This window comes from Cherax quadricarinatus, chromosome 5 (assembly GCF_038502225.1).
Source record: "Cherax quadricarinatus isolate ZL_2023a chromosome 5, ASM3850222v1, whole genome shotgun sequence".
Lineage (NCBI taxonomy): Eukaryota > Metazoa > Arthropoda > Malacostraca > Decapoda > Parastacidae > Cherax > Cherax quadricarinatus.
The window spans coordinates 15,528,303-15,548,302 of record NC_091296.1 but is presented as its reverse complement, the minus strand read 5'-3'; the positions used below and the strand labels follow the sequence as shown (position 1 = coordinate 15,548,302).

At 40.9% G+C, this 20,000-nt stretch overlaps 1 protein-coding gene across 1 annotated transcript in view; it reads right to left on the bottom strand.

Annotated features, from left to right (window-relative positions):
• Pask (PAS kinase) overlaps window positions 1-20,000 on the bottom strand; it is a 352,511-nt gene that overhangs the window by 96,934 nt on the left and 235,577 nt on the right. Inside the window, exons 13-14 of the mRNA XM_070104515.1 lie at window positions 15,672-15,773; window positions 15,263-15,425 (exon numbers count right to left, since the gene is read on the bottom strand). Coding sequence (XP_069960616.1) covers window positions 15,263-15,425; window positions 15,672-15,773 — 265 coding nt within the window. The remainder of the gene's footprint in view (window positions 1-15,262; window positions 15,426-15,671; window positions 15,774-20,000) is intronic.

The following is a 20,000-nucleotide window of genomic DNA, read 5'->3' as shown; positions in this document are numbered from 1 at the left end:
TAACTTAAAATAGTTGTAGACTTAATGCAGGTGTGGAAGATATGATAGACAGCCAGGCCACCCCACACGTAATATACTATGAGATTTCAAGTGCCCCAGAGTGACAAAATGCATATACAGTACACTCATTACTTACTTTAAAATATTTGCAGTCTCAATGTAGAGGGTTGAGAGGTGAGGTGAATAAACAAGAGAGAGAGAGAGAGAGAGAGAGAGAGAGAGAGATATAGAGAGAGAGAGATATAGATATATATATATATATATATATATATATATATATATATATATATATATATATATATATATATATATATATATATATATATATATATATATATATATATAGAGAGAGAGAGAGAGAGAGAGAGAGATAGAGATATAGAGAGAGAGATATATATATATAGAGAGAGAGATATAGAGAGAGAGAGAGAGATATATATATATATAGAGAGAGAGATATATATAGAGAGAGAGAGAGATATAGAGAGAGAGAGATAGAGAGATAGAGATATAGATATAGATATATATATATATATCTATATATATATATATATATATCTATATATATATATATATATATATATATATATATATATATATATATATATATATATATATATAGAGAGAGAGAGAGAGAGAGAGAGAAAATAATCTCAAGACAAATGACAGAGACTTTTGACTATCACTCACTACTTTGTGATCGTCAATATGGCTTCAGGAAAGGTTACTCTGCTGCTGATCTGTTGTTAAACCTCTCCACTAAGTGGCACCAGTCACTGGATGAATCCAAAGTCAGCTGTGTGGAAGCAATGGACATTGCTGGCACTTTCGACCGGGTGTGGCACCAGGGCCTCTTAGCAAAACTTCAAGCACTGGGAATTGCAGGCTCTATGCTATGTCTCCTCAGTGATTACCTTCATGGTAGATCTCTAAGTGTAGTTCTCAATGGAACAGAATCAGCAAGACATCCTATTGGGGCAAGTGTTCCACAAGGAAGCGTTCTGGGCTTTATGGAATGTCTACTTCAACGACCTCCTTCATCTCATCCCAGAATCACATGCATATGCAGACGACTGCACACTGACATTCACTTATCCAAGAGAAGAAATGCCAGCTGCTCTAAGCTACATCAATCACCAGATGAGAGCTATATCAGCTTGGGGAAAGAGATGGCAAGTAACATTTGCACCTGAGAAAATGCAAATGATGATCGTCTCTAGGCACCATGATGGTAATGCTGGTGCAGTAGTAAGGATAAATGGGAGGGTGTTGGCACCTGGAGAAGAAATTGATATCCTTGGGGTGAAATTTGACTCCAAACTAACCATGAAGAACCATGTTGTAAATCTTGCAAACAAGGCAGCCAGGAAGCATCTACTTGACAGTAGGGGTTGCAAGATTCTGTACGAGGCACAAGTACACTTGCACCTTGAGTATGCTCCACTTTCTTGGTTTGCCTGTCCCCCCTCTCATCTGTGACTGCTTGACAGAGTAGAGAACAGAGCAAGATGTCTCATCTCTCGCCTGGACCCATCCTGGATAGATCTGTCATTTCAGCAGAGCCTTCAACATAGGAGGAATGTGGGTGGCCTTACTGTTATGTACAAGGCCAATATTGTCAAAGTACCACACTTGGATCCACTTCGAGGACAGCCTGAAACAAGCTTTTATGCCACAAGACGGGCAGAAAGCAGCAACTTCACTCTGGCTGTACCCTTCTCCAGAACTTCACTCCATCTGAGATCCTATATACCCAGGATGACTCGAGTATGGAACATATTCGTACAGCATAATGATGTCAACGAGATAAAGTCAGTTGATCAAATGAAAATGCCGGCCCACAGATGGCTCCAACTTCATCCTGTTCCCTACTTGTATGTCTCATAACAATAAAAATGCTTTCAAATGAGCTGATGTAGGTAACAGCTCTTAGCTTGCCAATAAAGTTAGGACTCCTTAACCTGTAAATAGCTTGTCAATAAAGCTAGGGATCCTTAACCTTATCAAACCCTGTGTAAAGAAAGTGAGAGTGAGAGAAAGTGAGTGTGAGAGAAAGTGAGAGTGAGAGAAAGTGAGAGTGAGAGAAAGTGAGAGTGAGAGAAAGTGAGAGTGAGAGAAAGTGAGTGTGAGAGAAAGTGAGAGTGAGAGAAAGTGAGAGTGAGAGAAAGTGAGAGTGAGAGAAAGTGAGAGTGAGAGTGAGAGTGAGAGTGAGAGTGAGAGTGAGAGTGAGAGTGAGAGTGAGAGTGTGAGTGTGAGTGTGTGTGTGTGTGTGTTAGTATGTAAACAAACAGACGAATGTGTCTGGTTCATGCACATTCAATTCCACCGGGGTGAAGCTTAAACCATAATACAAACACCTTACATTGTGTACAAGTTATCTCCATGTTGGTACAGTAGAATAAAAAAAGAGAAACACTCCCCATTTCATGTAACACACCACTTTTAAAAGGAATGATGTTCTGAGTGAAGGCATAGGAAAGGAACAATTTTCTACGTTACCCCCAGTAATACTATTGTGTACACATTATCTTAAGTGTTGGACTAGAGAAAACGCTATTCTTTCTGACATTCCGACAAGATGACTGGAAAAAATCTCATATACACCTACCATCCGACTTACGACCGAGTTCAGTTTCGAGAAACGATTCGTGAAAGTCCAAAATAAATAATTAAGTCGAACTTTACTACTGAATATCAACAAAACATTTTTGTAATGACTTTATTTTATTGTTTTATTTTGGTATTTCATGTTTTACTTTACTTTTTATGCTGTTAGTACTGTATTTTATACTGTAAGGTTTAGGATAAACACTGTGTACAACACAAACAGTTGTTTATTTCCCAGAAATTTGGCATAAAAAACACGGTCGTAAGTCGAATGGTTGTAAGTCGAGCAGGTCGTAAGTCGGATGGTAGGTGTACAACAGTCTAGAAGCATATACGTATAAAGATACACAACATATCCCTCCAAACTGTCAATATCCTGAACCCCTCCTTTAGAGTGCAGGCATTGTACTTCCCATTTCCAGGACTCAAGTCCGGCTATATAAAAATAACCGGTTTCCCTGAATCCCTTCACTAAATATTACCCTGCTCACACTCCAACAGCTCGTCAGGTCCCAAATACCATTCGTCTCCATTCACTCCTATCGAATACGCTCACACATGCTTGCTGGAAGTCCAAGCCCACAAAACCTCCCTTACCCCTTCCTTCCAACCTTTTCGAGGACAACCCCTACTCCGCCTTCCTTCCCCTACAGATTTATACGCTCACCATGTCATTCTACTTTGATCCATTCTCTCTAAATGACCAAACCACCTCAACAACCCGTCTTCAGCCCTCTAATACTTTTATTAACTTCACACCTCCTAATTTCCACACTCCGAATTTTCTGCATAATATTTACACCACACATTGCCCTTTAACAGGACATCTCCACTGCCTCCAACCACCTCCTCACTGCTGCATTTACAACCCAAGCTTCACACCCATATAAGTGTTGGTACTACTATACTTTCCTACATTCCCTTCTTTGCCTCCATAGATAACGTTTTTTGTTGCCACATACACCTCAACGCACCACTCGCCTTTTTTCCCCTCATCAATTCTATAATTAACCTCATCCTTCATAAATCCATCAGCCGACACGTCAACCCCCAAATATCTGAAAACATTCACTTCCTCCATTCTCCTCCTCCTCCCCAAGTTGATATCCAATTTTTCTTTATCTAAATCAATTGATACCCTCATCACCTTACTCTTTTCTATGTTCACTTTCAACTTTCTACCTTTCCACACACTCCCAAACTCGTCCACTAACCTTTGCAATTTTTTCTTAGAATCTCCCATAAGCACAGTATCATCAGCAAAAAGCAACTGTGTCAATTCCCATTTTGTATTTGATTCCCCATAATTTAATCCCACCCCTCTCCCGAACACCCTAGAATTTACTTCTTTTACAACCCCATCTATAAGTATATTAAACAACCATGGTGACATTACACATCCCTGTCTAACACCTACTTTTACTGGGAAGTAGTCTCCCTCTCTTCTACACACCCTAACCTGAGCCTCACTATCCTCATAAAAACTCTTTACAGCATTTAATAACATAAAAGAGGATAACATCAAAGCTGCTTTCATAGAAAACCTGGAAGCTTTCTACAACAGATGGGAACATAAAAAGTCTGGGCTGAATGGTACTGCCCTTGATACTGGCCATGTAGTCAGAAACTGTAAGGCTGGAGGTGATACCCTGGTAGTCAGTAAATGTGGGGCTGATAGTGCTGTCCTGGTAGACAGTAATGGTGAAGCTGGAGGTGCTGTCCTGGGAGACAGTAATGGTGAAGCTGGAGGTGCTGACATAGGAGACAGTAATGGTGAAGCTGGAGGTGCTGTCCTGGGAGACAGTAATGGTAAAGCTGGAGGTGCTGTCCTGGGAGACAGTAATGGTGAAGCTGGAGATTTTGTCCAGGTAGTCGGGAACTATACACAGGAAGGAATACATATAAATGACCTCATAGGGGACAGGAGCCATAGTGGGGAAACAAGTGTAGTCAAAGATAAGATAAAAACCAATATTGCAAACTAGAAATACCACAGGAAATAGCAAACAAGAGGACTCCACTAGCAATAGTGAGGATATATTACCAAAAACAACTGGTGGGAGCTCCATTGTTGGTGCTAGGGAGAATAGGAATAAGACAGGTAAACATGCACCAACAGGGAATACAGTCACAGAAACCCAAGGCAAATGGAAACCAAGCCTGTGCACATACTATGCACTTGGTATCTGCAGACATGGGAAATCTGGAAAAACAGACGGGACGTGCAACTATGACCACCCTAGAAAATGCCGTGCCCATATGACAACAGGAAAATGCAAACTCCCTTCCTGTAAGCTTTTTCACCCTGAAATGTGTACCTCTTCAGTAAAGGAAAAACTGTGCTATAACTTAAATTGCCAGGCACACCATCTAAAGGGGACAAAAAGATACAAAACATCCAGGCCATGGGAAAACCTGGGTAGCCACAGCCACTCAAGAGGGAGAGGTTTTTTAGTGCCAGGAAGGAAAAAAAAAACTGGCAGGAAATGGCAGAAATCGTACACCAAATCCAGTCATTCCTGGAGTGGAACCACAGTCGATGGCCTCCACTCCAAACCAACAGATACAGATACTAATGCTGGAAAAAAATCCCCCCCAGTACCAACAATACCACCAGTCCGATGACATTCTTCTTTGCAAATACACAGGGTCTAAAGCCAGCAGCAAACAACAAAATACCTTTCATCCGTGGACTGCTTGCAGAGGCAAAGGCAATGTTCACGGCTTTCACTGAGACCCACATAAAGGATCACTTGGACAACGAAATATGGATCCCAGGTTACAACCTATACAGATGTGACAGAGTGAACAGGCAAAAGGGGGGGGGGGGGATTGGCCTGTACATTGCAGAGTCACTTGTTTGCAGAGAACTGCTTAATGCCTCAAATGATGTAGTGGAAGTTTTAGCAGTAAAGGTCGAGAACCAAAACCTAGTCATTGTGGTAGTCTACAAGCCTCCGGATGCAACATCCCAGCAATTCCAGGAACAGCTGTTAAAAATTGACCACTGTCTGGAAAATCTCCCAGCTCCTGCACCCAACATCTTGCTCCTGGGGGATTTCAACTTAAGGCACCTAAAATGGAGGAATATAGCAAATAATATTGTTGCAGTAATAACACCAGGAGGCAGCTCTGATGAAAACTCACACTCACACGAGCTTTTAAATCTCTGCACAAAATTCAGTTTAAACCAGCAAATAATAGAGCCTACTAGACTGGAGAATGCACTAGACCTCATCTTCACTAACAATGATGATCTGATAAGAAATGTCACCATATTAAAAACAACATTATTGAGGTTCAGACATGTATGCGCGGAGCCCCATACCGACATAATGAGATTAGTCATGAGGGAGCATTCACCAAATTCAACTTCAATAACAAAAACATAAAGTGGGACCAAGTAAACCAAGTCCTAACCGATATAAGCTGGGAAGATATACTAAGCAACACAGACCCCAACTTATGCCTAGAACAGATTAACTTGGTGGCACTCGATGTATGCACAAGGCTTATTCCTCTAAGAAAAAGGAGGAGTAGATGTAAAATAGAAAGAGACAGGTGCTCCCTTTACAGGCGATGGAAAAGAATAACAGAGCGGCTAAAAGACGTCAATATATCTGAAATGCGTAGGGAGACACTGGTCAGAGAAATAGCAAGCATCGAACTTAAGCTAAAGGAATCTTATAGGAGTCAGGAATCGCGGGAAGAACTAAAAGCCATAAATGAAATCGAAAGAAACCCAAAGTATTTCTTCTCCTATGCCAAATCAAAGTCGAGAACAACGCCCAGTATTGGGCCCCTACTTAAACAAGATGGGTCCATATACAGATGACAGCAAGGAAATGAGTGAGCCACTGAAGTCCCAATATGACTTAGTTTTTAGCAAGCCGCTAACCAGACTGAGAGTCGAAGATTTTTTTTATGAGAGCGCCACAGAATTTGGTTAACACAAGCCTATCCGATGTTATCCTTATGCCAAATGACTTCGAACAGGCGATAAATGACATGCCCATGCACTCTGCCCCAGGGCCAGACTCATGGAACTCCGTGTTCATCAAGAACTGCAAGAAGCCCCTATCACGAGCCTTTTCCATCCTATGGAGAGGGAGCATGGACACGGGGGTCATCCCACAGTTACTAAAAACAACAGACATAGCCCCACTCCACAAAGGGGGCAGTAAAGCAACAGCAAAGAACTACAGACCGATAGCACTAACATCCCATATCATAAAAATCTTTGAAAGGGTCCTAAGAAGCAAGATCACCACCCATCTAGAAACCCATCAGTTACACAACCCAGGGCAACATGGGTTTAGAACAGGTCGCTCCTGTCTGTCTCAACTATTGGATCACTACGACAAGGTCCTAGATGCACTAGAAGACAAAAAGAATGCAGATGTAATATATACAGACTTTGCAAAAGCCTTCGACAAGTGTGACCATGGTGTAATAGCGCACAAAATGCGTGTTAAAGGAATAACAGGAAAAGTCGGTCGATGGATCTATAATTTCCTCACTAACAGAACACAGAGAGTAGTAGTCAACAGAGTAAAGTCCGAGGCAGCTACGGTGAAAAGCTCTGTTCCACAAGGCACAGTACTCGCTCCCATCTTGTTCCTCATCCTCATATCTGACATAGACAAGGATGTCAGCCACAGCACCGTGTCTTCTTTTGCAGATGACACCCGAATCTGCATGACAGTGTCTTCCATTGCAGACACTGCAAGGCTCCAGGCAGACATCAAATCAACCAAATCTTTCAGTGGGCTGCAGAAAACAATATGAAGTTCAACGATGAGAAATTTCAATTACTCAGATATGGTAAACACGAGGAAATTAAATCTTCATCAGAGTACAAAACAAATTCTGGCCACAAAATAGAGCGAAACTCCAACGTCAAAGACCTGGGAGTGATCATGTCGGAGGATCTCACCTTCAAAGATCATAACATTGTATCAATCGCATCTGCTAGAAAAATGACAGGATGGATAATGAGAACCTTCAAAACTAGGGAGGCCAAGCCCATGATGACACTCTTCAGGTCACTTGTTCTATCTAGGCTGGAATATTGCTGCACACTAACAGCACCTTTCAAGGCAGGTGAAATTGCTGACCTAGAAAATGTACAGAGAACCTTCACGGCACGCATAACGGAGATAAAACACCTCAATTACTGAGGTTCCTAAACCTGTATTCCCTGGAACGCAGGCGGGAGAGATACATGATTATATACACCTGGAAAATCCTAGAGGGACTAGTACCGAACTTGCACACGAAAATCACTCACTACGAAAGCAAAAGACTTGGCAGACGATGCAACATCCCCCAATGAAAAGCAGGGGTGTCACTAGCACGTTAAGAGACCATACAATAAGTGTCAGGGGCCCGAGACTGTTCAACTGCCTCCCAGCATACATAAGGGGGATTACCAACAGACCCCTGGCAGTCTTCAAGCTGGCACTGGACAAGCACCTAAAGTCGGTTCCTGACCAGCTGGGCTGTGGCTCGTACGTTGGTTTGCGTGCAGCCAGCAGTAACAGCCTGGTTGATCAGGCTCTGATCCACCAGGAGGCCTGGTCACAGACCGGGCCACGGGGGCGTTGACCCCCGGAACTCTCTCCAGGTAATACCACCTATTCCATATACTTGCAACATCTGCCACATTGCTCCTCTATCCACTCTATCATATGCCTTTTCTAAATCCATAAATGCAATAAAAACTTCCCTACCTTTATCTAAATGCTGTTCACATATATGCTTCAATGTAAACACTTTATCTACACATCCCCTACCCACTCTAAAACCTCCTTGCTCATCCACAATCCTACATTGTCTTACTTCTAATTCTTTCAATTATAACCCTAATATACACTTTTCCTGGTATACTCAGTAAACTTATTCCTCTATAATTTTTACAATCTCTTTTGTCCCCCTTCTCTTTACTGTCATTATTAATATGGTGTCTTCAAAACTAATAAGACACTCTTAGTGATTTTAATGTGTACCTGCATGCAAGCACAGTGTGTAAGTTTATTTAGGTACAGGTACACATACGTATAATTATCAGAGTATATACATGTACAGTGGACCCCCGAGTTTCATGATTAATCCGTTCCAGAGAGCCTGCCGAAAGTCGAAATTCACGAAACTCGAAACCATTTTCCCCATAAGAAATAATGGAAATAAAATTAATCTGTTCCATACACCCAGAAATATTAAAATAATTTTTTTTTTCAAATTAAATAAAGATTTACATACTGAAAACAATCAGAAAGCAAGTACATGCATATAAAAAATAATAATAACATTACACTTACCTTTACTGAAGACTTCTGGGTGGATGGAAGACGGGAGGAGGGAATAGGAGGAAGGTGTACACTATTGTTTGGAAGGAGAATCTCCTTCCATTAGGACTTCAGGTATGAAGTCCTTATCTGGGATTACTTCCATTCTTTGTTTTTTAAAGACACTGGCACTGGGAACAACTTGAGAGTCACTGGCACCCTGTCGCACAAAATATCTGTCCAGGGAGCTCTGTTTCTGGCGTTTCTTTAAGATTTGTCTGAAGTGGGACACAACACTGTCATTGTATATGTTGCCAATACGGCCTGCAACAGCTTTGTTAGGGTGAGTTCATCCATAAATGTTTGCACTTCAGTCCACTTTCCACAAATGTCCTTAATCTTTGAAGAAGGCACCTTCCTCCATCTCTCTTCCTCCTCCTCCTCTGCAGCAGTTTCCTGAGCTGTGATCTATTGCTGTTGCAGATGAAGCTCTTGCAGCTCTTCAGTGGTTAGCACTTCCCTGTGGTCTTCTTCTTCTTCTTCTTTGTTGCGTTTATCAGGGTCACTGACAGCATATGCTGTATTGAGCCCGGTTTCTCGATGGTACGAGAAAAAATTGTTGCCCAAGGCTGGGCGATGAGAGAAAAGGAACAAAAGTTCCTTTGAAAATAGAGATAGACACTCAAAGTTTCCAATTAGATCCGGTGGACGCCCTTGCCAAGCCCCAGCAGAGAGGGACGCCCACACCTCCACCTGAGTTCAGTAACTGGCTTCCCACCAAAGACCATTAAAGAATCTTCTGCAGAACAGAAAAAAATGGAGCTGGCTAAAAGTAAGCCAACGAACAGGTGCCCCTCCTGTACAGTGCCCAGCCAGCAAAATAGATGAGGACAAGTGTCCCAGAGAGAACGGTGGAAATTTGTCACTGAAACTCAGGCGAGAGAGAGACGTCCACACCCGACGAAGGCTGGGGCAGAAGTCCTTCCCTGTGGTCCTCCACCAACTCTTCCACATCCTCACCACTCACCTCCAACCCCAGGGACATCTCCAATGCCACAATAGATTCCACAACTGGCATAGGCTCCTTAGGGTCAGCCCCAAACCCTTCAAAATCCCTCTCTTCTACGCATTCTGGCTACAATTTTCTCCAAGCAGAGTTCCAAGTCCTGGAAGTCACTCCCTCCCAAGACTTACCTATAAGGTTTATGCAATGGAGGATATTAAAGTGATCTCTCCAGAACTCTCTTAGGGTCAATTCTGTGTCTGAGGTCACTACAAAGCACTTTTGAAACACTGCTTTGTGTAGAGTTTTTTGAAGTCTGAAATGACCTGCTGGTCCATGGGCTGGAGGAGAGGAGTTGTATTAGGGGGCAAGAACTTCACCGTGATAAAACTGAACTCCTCCACTATTTGCTCTTCCAAGTCTGGAGGATGAGCAGGAGCATTGTCCATTACCAGGAGGCACCTGAGTGACAGTTTATTTTCCAGGAGGTATTTCTTCGCACTGGGGCCAAACACTTCATTAAACCAGTCAAGGAAAATATCCCTTGTGACCCATGCCTTACTGTTAGCCTTCCACATCACACACAAATTACTCTTGGCGACACTGTTTTTCTTGAACACTCTGGGATTTTCAGAGTGATACACCAGTAAAGGCTTCACTTTAAAATCCCCACTAGCATTACTACAAAACATGAGAGTAAGCCTATCCTTCACAGGCTTGTGTCCTGGGAGTGCCGTTTCCTCCTGCGTGATGTAGGTCCTCCTTTGCCATTTTCTTCCAAAAGAGGCCTGTTTCATCACAATTAAACAATTGTTGGGGTTTGAATTCTCCAGTGTCTATGCACTCCTTAAACTCCTGTACAAACTACTCGGCTGCAATTTTGTCAGAACTGGCAGCCTCACCATGCCTTATCACACTGAGAATGCCACTATGCTTCTTAAATCTCTCAAACCAACCTTTGCTGGCCTTAAAATTACAAGCATCACCACTTGTTGCAGGCATTTTCTTTACGAGATCGTCATGCAACTGCCTTGCCTTTTCACATATTATCGACTGCGTAACACTATCTCCTGCTAATTGTTTTTTGGTAACCCACACCAACAATAACCTCTCCACTTCTTCGAGGATTTGTGATCTCCTTTTTGTCAGTATATCTAACCCTTTTGCAAAAACAGCACACTTTATTTCCTTTCCTTTCACCACGATTGAAGTGATGGTTGAATGAGGTTTGCCATACATCCTGGCAAGCTCTGTAACACGCACTCCACTCTCATATTTTTCAATGATTTCCTTCTTGAATTCGATTGTGTTCCTCACTTTTTTTACCAAAGGGCTTGCACTAGCTTTCCTTGGGCCCATGGTGACTTATTTAACAGTTGCAATCACAAAAAACAATGGATTATTACGTATGAACCCGTGGGGTGATGGTCACGTGTTGGTAAACAATGGCACACTGAGCGTGAATGGCGTGGGAGACTAGCTTTGTGTGCACGGTGATGGGCGGACGGGTACCGGACAGTTGCCGAATCACGAGTCTAATCACGAAACTCGAGGCCAAATTTTGCCCAAAAAACTTGCCGAAAGTCGGATTTCACGAGTCGATGCTGCCGAAACTCGAGGGTCCTCACTATGTAAAACATGAATTAAGTTTAAAACACTTGAAATTTTGGAAAGTTTCTAGACATAATGGAGAGACGCAGAGCTCACGAAGAATGTAAACAAACAGGGTGGGGCATGGTGACCGTATTAGAAAGTCAGGTGGAGGGAGCCATATAGCGAGTTTTGGTCATAATTTGAAATAATGCGGGGCCCTACTGTATGTCTATCTGCCACTGATGTATCTTTATACCTTTGATGAGTTTCAAAGAGTTTTTCTACTCCTGAAGCCCAGCCTTGGGAAAGGCTCCTTTGGTGCTTGCTTGGTCAGCTAGGCTGTTGCTGTTGCCAGCCCAATGGCCTATGTATCCATCACAGCCTGGTTGATCTGGCACTTGGTGGAGACACTTTATCTAGTTTCCTCTTAAAGGCTTCTATCTTTGTTTCAGCAGTGTTTCAGAATCATATGATAAGATGTTGAATAGTCAAGGGCCATGGATGTTGATACAATGTTCCTTTTCACTGGGTTTATTGTACACTTCCTGCAGATTTAGGACTAGGCCCTCATGTACTTTCCATGTATGTATATCTCTCTCTCCTTAGCTTCAGAGTATACATTTGGGACTCTGAAGAGTTCCCAGTAATTTAAATGCTTCATTATCTCTATGTGGGCCTTAAATGATCTTTATCTGTTTCAGCTCTGATATCTCTCTTGCCTCGAACAGAGCCATCAACACACAACAATACTCTCAACGAGACTATAGAAGTGTCACCATTAAGAACATTTCCCATGTTTTGGAAGTTCTCAGTATTATCCTATCAGTTTCTTGGCTGTTGCGACATTTGCCTTAGTGTCTTCATTGAAAGAAAGGTCAGCCAATGTTATTACTCACAGAGATTCTAAAGAAAAATTGGAAAGGTTAGTAGATGAGTTTGGGATTATGTGTAAAGGTAGAAAGTTGAAAGTGAACATAGAAAAGAGTAAGGTGATGAGGGTATAAAATGATTTAGATAAAGAAAAATTGGATATCAAATTGGAAGAAGTGAATGTTTTCAGATATTTGGGAGTTGACGTGTCAGAGGATGGATTTATGAAGGATGAGGTTAATCATAGAATTGATGAAGGAAAAAAGGCGAGTGGTGCATTGAGGTATATGTGGAGACAAAAAACGTTATCTATGGAGGCAAAGAAGGGAATGTATGAAAGTATAGTGGTACCAACACTCTTATATGGGTGTGAAGCTTGGGTTGTAAATGCTGCAGCGAGAAGGCGGTTGGAGGCAGTGGAGATGTCCTGTCTAAGGGTAATGTGTGGTGTGAATATTATGCAGAAAATTCGGAGTGTGGAAATTAAGAGGTGGTGTGGAGTTAATAAAAGTATTAGTCAGAGGGCCAAAGAGAGGTTGTTGAGGTGGTTTGGTCATTTAGAGAGAATGGATCAAAGTAGAATGACATGGAGAGCATATAAATCTGTAGGGGAAGGAAGGTGGGGTAGGGGTCGTCCTCGAAAAGGTTGGAGGGAGGGGGTAAAGGAGGTTTTGTAGGCAAGGGGCTTGGACTTCCAGCAAGCGTGCGTGAGCGTGTTAGATAGGAGTGAATGGAGACGCATGGTGTATTTGGGACCTGACGAGCTGTTGGTGTGAGCAGGGTAATATTTAGTGAAGGGATTCAGGGAAACCTGTTATTTTTATATAGCCGGACTTGAGTCCTGGAAATGGGAAATACAATGCCTGCACTTTAGAAGAGGGGTTTGGGATACTGGCAGTTTGGAGGGATATGTTGTGTATCTTTATACGTATATGCTTCTAAACTGCTGTATTCTGAGCACCTCTGCAAAAACAGTGATTATGTGTGAGTGAGGTGAAAGTGTTGAATGATGATGAAAGTATTTTCTTTTGGGGATTTTCTTTCTTATTTGGGTCACCCTGCCTCGGTGGGAGACGGCCGACTTGTTGAAAAAAAAAAATAAAAAAAAAAAAATTCACCAGGACCATGCCTTGGGGGTACTAAGCTTGTAATACTGGATTCTGCTCTGTTTACTACTACTCTTTGTGTTCTATCTATCAGAAAGATGAAAATATACTTGCCTACCTCATTATGCCTATAGCTCTCATTTTGTGTAAAATCATCCCATGATTTCATGTGTCAAATGCTTTTCTACTGCATCATTTGATAATCAACAGTTTTGTGCAACAATCTTTAACAAACAGTCCTCTTCCCTGTGACCTATTAACTCTATCACATGTATACATATTAATTTTTTTTTTGTTCTGTGAATGCTCCAAACACAGCACTTGATTCTGTGAAGAGCCCATTAATATAGCTAACTCTGTAATTTTTATTTGACTTCAAACCCTAAATATTTGTCATTTGAGATGTTCTGGTATGGCACCCGGTGTATATATCCTTGCTTTTCCCAGTATGTGTTGTACACCTGTCTGTTGTATACTCAACCCTGTTGAGTATGACTAGTTTGGTTTGTTCCACTGTTGTACACTGCTGTACCACTGGTTATTCTTCCCAGTTCGGCCCCTTTTCTTGATCTCCTGAGCAGGTGAGGTCATAACATTCTCTGAGCTGCACTGAGTTTTTGCATATCTCTGGATGTAAGTACCCACATTCCTTTTTAAAGTGGCACTTCCCCTTCCCTAGCACATTTCAACAGTTTCTGGTGTGGTAAGACCAGCATTCTCTCCCATATTTGCACATCCCTTCAGCATAATATTCATAGATGTTCTTACTGCCTACATTGTCTGTGGTAAGCTCATCCTCATTTTCTAAGGTGGTCTGGATTTTCTTGTCTACCTTTCCCTGAGGCATATTTCTCTAGTGTGTTCTGTTTCTCTGCTATTGCCATCTCTTCCTTCTTTGTATTTTGCACAATGTCCTGCATCCTTATTTCCAGCTCTTTCTTGTCCTGAGTAAGTCTCCACCCTTATTTCAGCTCTGTGCTCCATACCTTTATCCTCATACTTTTTGTATATTTCTGGCAAGCTTATCATGAAATTCCTTATATTATCTAGTTTTTAAAATACAATACTACCCTTAAACTGTCCAGTTCTCCATCTCTCTAGGGCAAATCCAGAAACACCTTTCTCATTTCAGGTCAATGTTCATGGCTATAATAAGCTTTGTACACGAAACATGAAATTTTGTATCACATATAGGCCTCATAAATATGTACAACCATATATATGCCTTTAGCAGACTATTTGCCTGATAGATTAAAAAAGTGCCAGGGTAATGCTTACATGGAAGATGGTGCCCTTTGCTATACTACCAAAGACAAAGAATTGGTCAAATTATATATTTTTTCCATACTTTAATGATTGGCCTGGAAACTTGAAAGACTTTAATATAATAGAGAGCACTTGTAAACTTAAGCTTCATGGCATGGATGTGTCCTAGACCTCCAAAATCTTGAGTGCTATTAAGGTGTGGGAGAGCCTTTTTTATTCTCCATAGTTAGGCTTATTAGTGTCCAGGAGACCTATGGTATTTTACAAGACGAAGGGTAATCTTACGAAATACTAGCTGAGATGAGGAACATGCACAGATTTCAGCATTATATATTTAAAACATTGGGTTATCGTGAGCACACACTTTTTCTGCATAATCAGTTTATGCGCATACATATTTAACTTATCGCTCATCACTTTTTTTTTAATTTTCAAACTAAAATTTTGTGCTCATTATTTATTCCTCTGATAACATGCAACAAGACTTTCCAACTACAAGAAACATTACTATTATAAAAAGTTTTTCATACCAAGATCTGAGCCATCTTTATGTTTGCCAACTCCAAAGAAACTGCCTTCTTCTACACTGTGCAAATGACCCCGAGTTTTATTTTGTTCCACAGCAGGCGTTGATGTGATCACATCTTCAGGAAGCATTTCTCTGGTCATACCTGGACACCCTCCACTTTGTACCTGAGTTAAAAAAAAAAGATATTTATACATTCACTGTGTAATTAATGACCATTCAAATTTCTTGCAGTGAAGGACACATCAGGCAAGATACACAGGAATGCCACTAAATTACATAAGGAATACTAGGAACTGAATTATCACCCTGAAACTTGTGAATCCATGAAACTAACATGAAAACATTATTAAAAATGATATATGACCTGCTGGACATAAAAACTGCAGAACTGTAAATTAATTCCTTCTCACCTTGGAAAGATTTTCATTTGGTGTATTATTTTGATTTTGCAACTGCCTTATCTTGCTTGGACTTGACTGTACATTTGTAGTACTGGACTGATTTATAACATTCTGAAGGCAAAACCAAGATATGTTAGCAGTATGACCTTGATCATCCTTTTTATTAAAATTTTCGTGCTTCCACTTAATAATGTTTTGTAAAGAATTACTGAAACAGATGGCCTTCCAATTTATCACAAAGATGCTTCATTACACAAATAGCCTGCACATAGAAAAAATAAGCTTATGATGTTTCAGTCGTCATTTACAAAACTCACAAAATCATAATGACACAACTGCAAACAAACCAAACCATGGGTGGGGTCTGAACCTGTGATCAGAGTCATGAAACTCCAGACTGACGCGTTAGCCACAATTGTGGCTAGCTGGCCCAGTGGCTAATGTGACTGTCTGGAGTTTGATTCTCTGATAGTGGGTTCTAACCCCACCCGTGGTATGGTTTGTTTGTAATCGTGTCATTATGATCATTTACAAAGTTGCAGTGTGACTTTGTAAATGGTCCAAGACAGACCGAAATGTCGTTGTAAGCTTCTCTATTCCATGTGCAGGTTATTTGTGTATTGTTCCAGTCATGGTTTGTGCCTTTTTGTTACTGATGCTTCATTATATACCATAATTCAACTCATGGGTAATCACCTAAATATGGAGTGGGTCATACAGTGCCAACTGTGACTATGCATCAAATCCTAACATGTGCTCATTAAAAGCTAATAAATGAATGTGAATATATTACTATCTATTAAGCCTGTTATGCATCTGATTACAGAGACCCTATATACTGTGTGAAGTAAATTTATCCAGGAGGGTCCAAATTGTGTGAGAAGTAAATTTATGCAGAGGGTCCAAACTGTCTGATAAGTACATTTTGGAAAAGGACCAAACGTGTGTTAGTTATTTAAGCATAATTTTTACCTAGGCCACATGCCTAGGTAAAAAAAACTGTTGGGAGACATGGGTACACACAATGCAATGTGGGTAACACTGCCTTAACAGTACATGTACACAAGCAAATTTTGTTGCAAGGAGACACCTGTACTGGCAAGACACCTTATTTGTTCCAAGCTTATTACAATTTGATGATACTAACAGTGGAATTCAACAAAATTGACCAATAACATGGGACATTAAATCACACTATCTGACTACTGCCTTATCCTATGGAGTGTGTTTTTAATATACAGTGGACCCCCGGTTACCGGCCGGTTTGGTTATCAGCGGGTTTTTCAGCCCCTGGTTATCGGCCGTTTTGGACACGCCCATCCACTGGCTGGGGCAGCTTGCACTTCAGTTTGGCTTTGTCTCTCGGTGGCTGAGGAAGCTTCTGCTCATACATCCAAACATTTTGCTTATTTACTGTGAAATAAGTAAAGATGGCTCCAAAGAAAGTTCCTAGTAAAGTTCCTGTGATAAAGAAAGTGAGAAACACCGTGGAATTTAAGAATGAAGTGACAGAAAAGTTTGAGAGTGGTATGAAGGTGGTGGAACTTGCCAGGATGTACAGCAAGAATAAATCAACAATTACATCCATCCTGGCAAAGAAAGAACAAATCAAAGATGCTAATGTTGCAAAAAAAGTAACTTTTCTAACTAAACAAAGGCCACCAATAATGGAAGAGATGGAAAAGTTATTAATATTGTGAATTAAGGAAAAAGAATTAGTGGGAGACAGGGTTGTGGAGTCGATCATTTGTGAGAAGGCAAAGCAGTTGCATGAGGATCTTGCGAAGAAAATACCTAGAACAAGTGCTGCAGTTTGTGAATTTAGGGCCAGTTAAGGATGGTTTGATAGATTTAAGAAGCATAGTGGCATACACAGTGTTGTAAGGCATGGTGAGGCTGCAAGTTCTGACAAATGTGCAGCTGAAAAGTATATTCATGAATTCCAAGACTATGTAAAGGCTGAAGGATTCGAACCCCAACAAGTGTTTAATTGTGATGAAACATGCCTGTTTTGGAAGAAAATGCCAAACAGGACCTACATTACCCTAGAGGAAAAGGCACTGCCAGGACACAAGCCTATGAAAGGCAGGCTTACTCTTTGTTGTGTGGTAATGCTAATGGGGATTTCAAAGCGAAGCCTTTACTCGTGTATTACTCATAAAATCCCAGAGTGTTCAAGAAGAACGATGTCATGAAGAATAGATTGGGAGTGGGTTAATGATGTGTTTGGCCCAAGTGTGAAAAAATACCTCCTAGAAAAGAAATTGCCACTCAAGTGCCTCCTGGTACTGGACAATGCTCCTGCACATCCTCCAGACTTGGAAGATCAAGTGTTTAGGGACTTCAATTTTATAAAAGTGAAGTTCTTGCCTCCTAACACCACACCTCTCCTCCAGCCCATGGACCAGCAGGTCATTTCTAGCTTCAAAAAAACTCTACACAAAAGCAGTGTTTCAAAAGTGCTTTGAAGTGATCACAGACACTCAGTTGACCTTAAGACAGTTCTGGAGGAATCACTTCACTATCCTCCACTGCATAAGCCTTATAGGTAAGGCTTGGGAGGGAGTGACTTCTAGGATTTTGAACTTTGCTTGGAGAAAACTGTGCCCAGATTGTGTCCAAGAGAGTGATTTTGAAAGGTTTGAGGCTGACTCTGACCCTGTTGACTCTATTGTGGCACTGGGGAAGTCCCTGGGGTTGGAGGTGAGTGGCAAGAATGTGGAAGAGTTGGTGGAGGACCACAGGGAAGAGCTAACCACTGAAGAGCTTCATCTCGAACAGCAACAGACTGCAGCTGAGGAGCTTGCTTCAGAGGAGGAGGAAGAGGGAGTGAAGGAGGTGCTTTCTTCAGAGATTAAAGAGGTGTGTGCAGTGTGGACTAGGGTGCAAGCTTTTGTAGAGAAACACCACCCTGACAAAGCTGAAACAAGCCATATCTGCAACATGTTTAGTGACAAAACCCTGTCCCACTTCAGGGAAATCTTAAACAGACGCCAGAAACAGAGCACTCTGCACAGTTATTTTGTGAGATAGGGGTCCAGTGACTTTCAAGCTTGTCCTAGTGGCAATAAAAGACAGTGAAGAGAAGTAACCCCAGAGAAGGCTTTGCTACCTAAAGTCTTTATGGAGGGGGGTTCCCCTTCCAAACACTAACTTCTCCCTCTTTCCTCCTCCCTATCTTCCAGAAGAGAGCATTAGCCTTCAATAAAGGTTTGTAATACTTACATAACTGTTTAAAAAAATTATTGTTTTGTGAATATTTTTGTTTGGAACGGATTAATTGTATTTCCATTAATTCTTATGGGAAATATTAATTCGGTTATCGGCCGACCTTCTGGAACGGATTACGGCCGATAACTGGGGGTCCACTGTATCCATAACATTGTGCCCTAAAGACCATTAAAAAAAAAAAAATGTATTTGTATTCTATGTACACATCTCTTAAATAAAAACTTTTTTACAAGTTTAATTAACTTGAATACTTCCAATTATTTTTTGGTTAGTCACTTCTAAAGATTATTGTGGCTCACATAAACAATTATTACCAGTACATATTAACTAATACAGTTGTTCCAATGAAAACTCTTGTCTTTACTGTGGAAAACAATACTGTTACAGCGATGCTTCATGCTCATAAAAAATATATCCCCATGTTTCAAATACTACTAAAATACATACCATGAAACACATCTAATATCAAATGAAGCTACTGATAATGTCAGAAGATCTCACATTCAAGGATAACAATTTCGTGATAACAGCCACAAAGAAAATTATATACTGAATAACTATAATCTTTAACATTTTCAGGTCGGTGTCGTACTAGTATGGCTTGCACGCCAGGGTTGGTGCCGTACTAGTACGAGTAAATTCTAGTGCCTTTAAATCTAGCGTGGTCAGTGTGCACAGTATAAAAAAATCCTGCAGCACACAGTGCACAATGAGAAAAAAAAAAAACTCCGAGCGTGTTTTAGGTTTAAAACAGCAACTTTACAGTGTATTTTCGTATGGTATTTATGGTTGTATTCTCGTTTTCTTGGTGTCATTTTATAGAATGAAAGACATATTACAGAAATTGAGATGATTTTGATTGGTTTCACAATGAAAAGTACCTTGAAATTGAGCTCAAAGTAGCAGAAATGGAAAATTTTTGCCAATGTTCAAAAGCAAACACATCATGCCACGCGTCCAATACACGTCAACTGGAGAGTCTAATATTCTGTCACAAGTGCGCTGATATTATTTATACCATTTTTACACTAATGCAGTAGTCTGCATAACAGTAAATCTTTTATTTTTTGTGAGAATAAAAGCTCAAAGTGGAAAGCAAAAGGAATG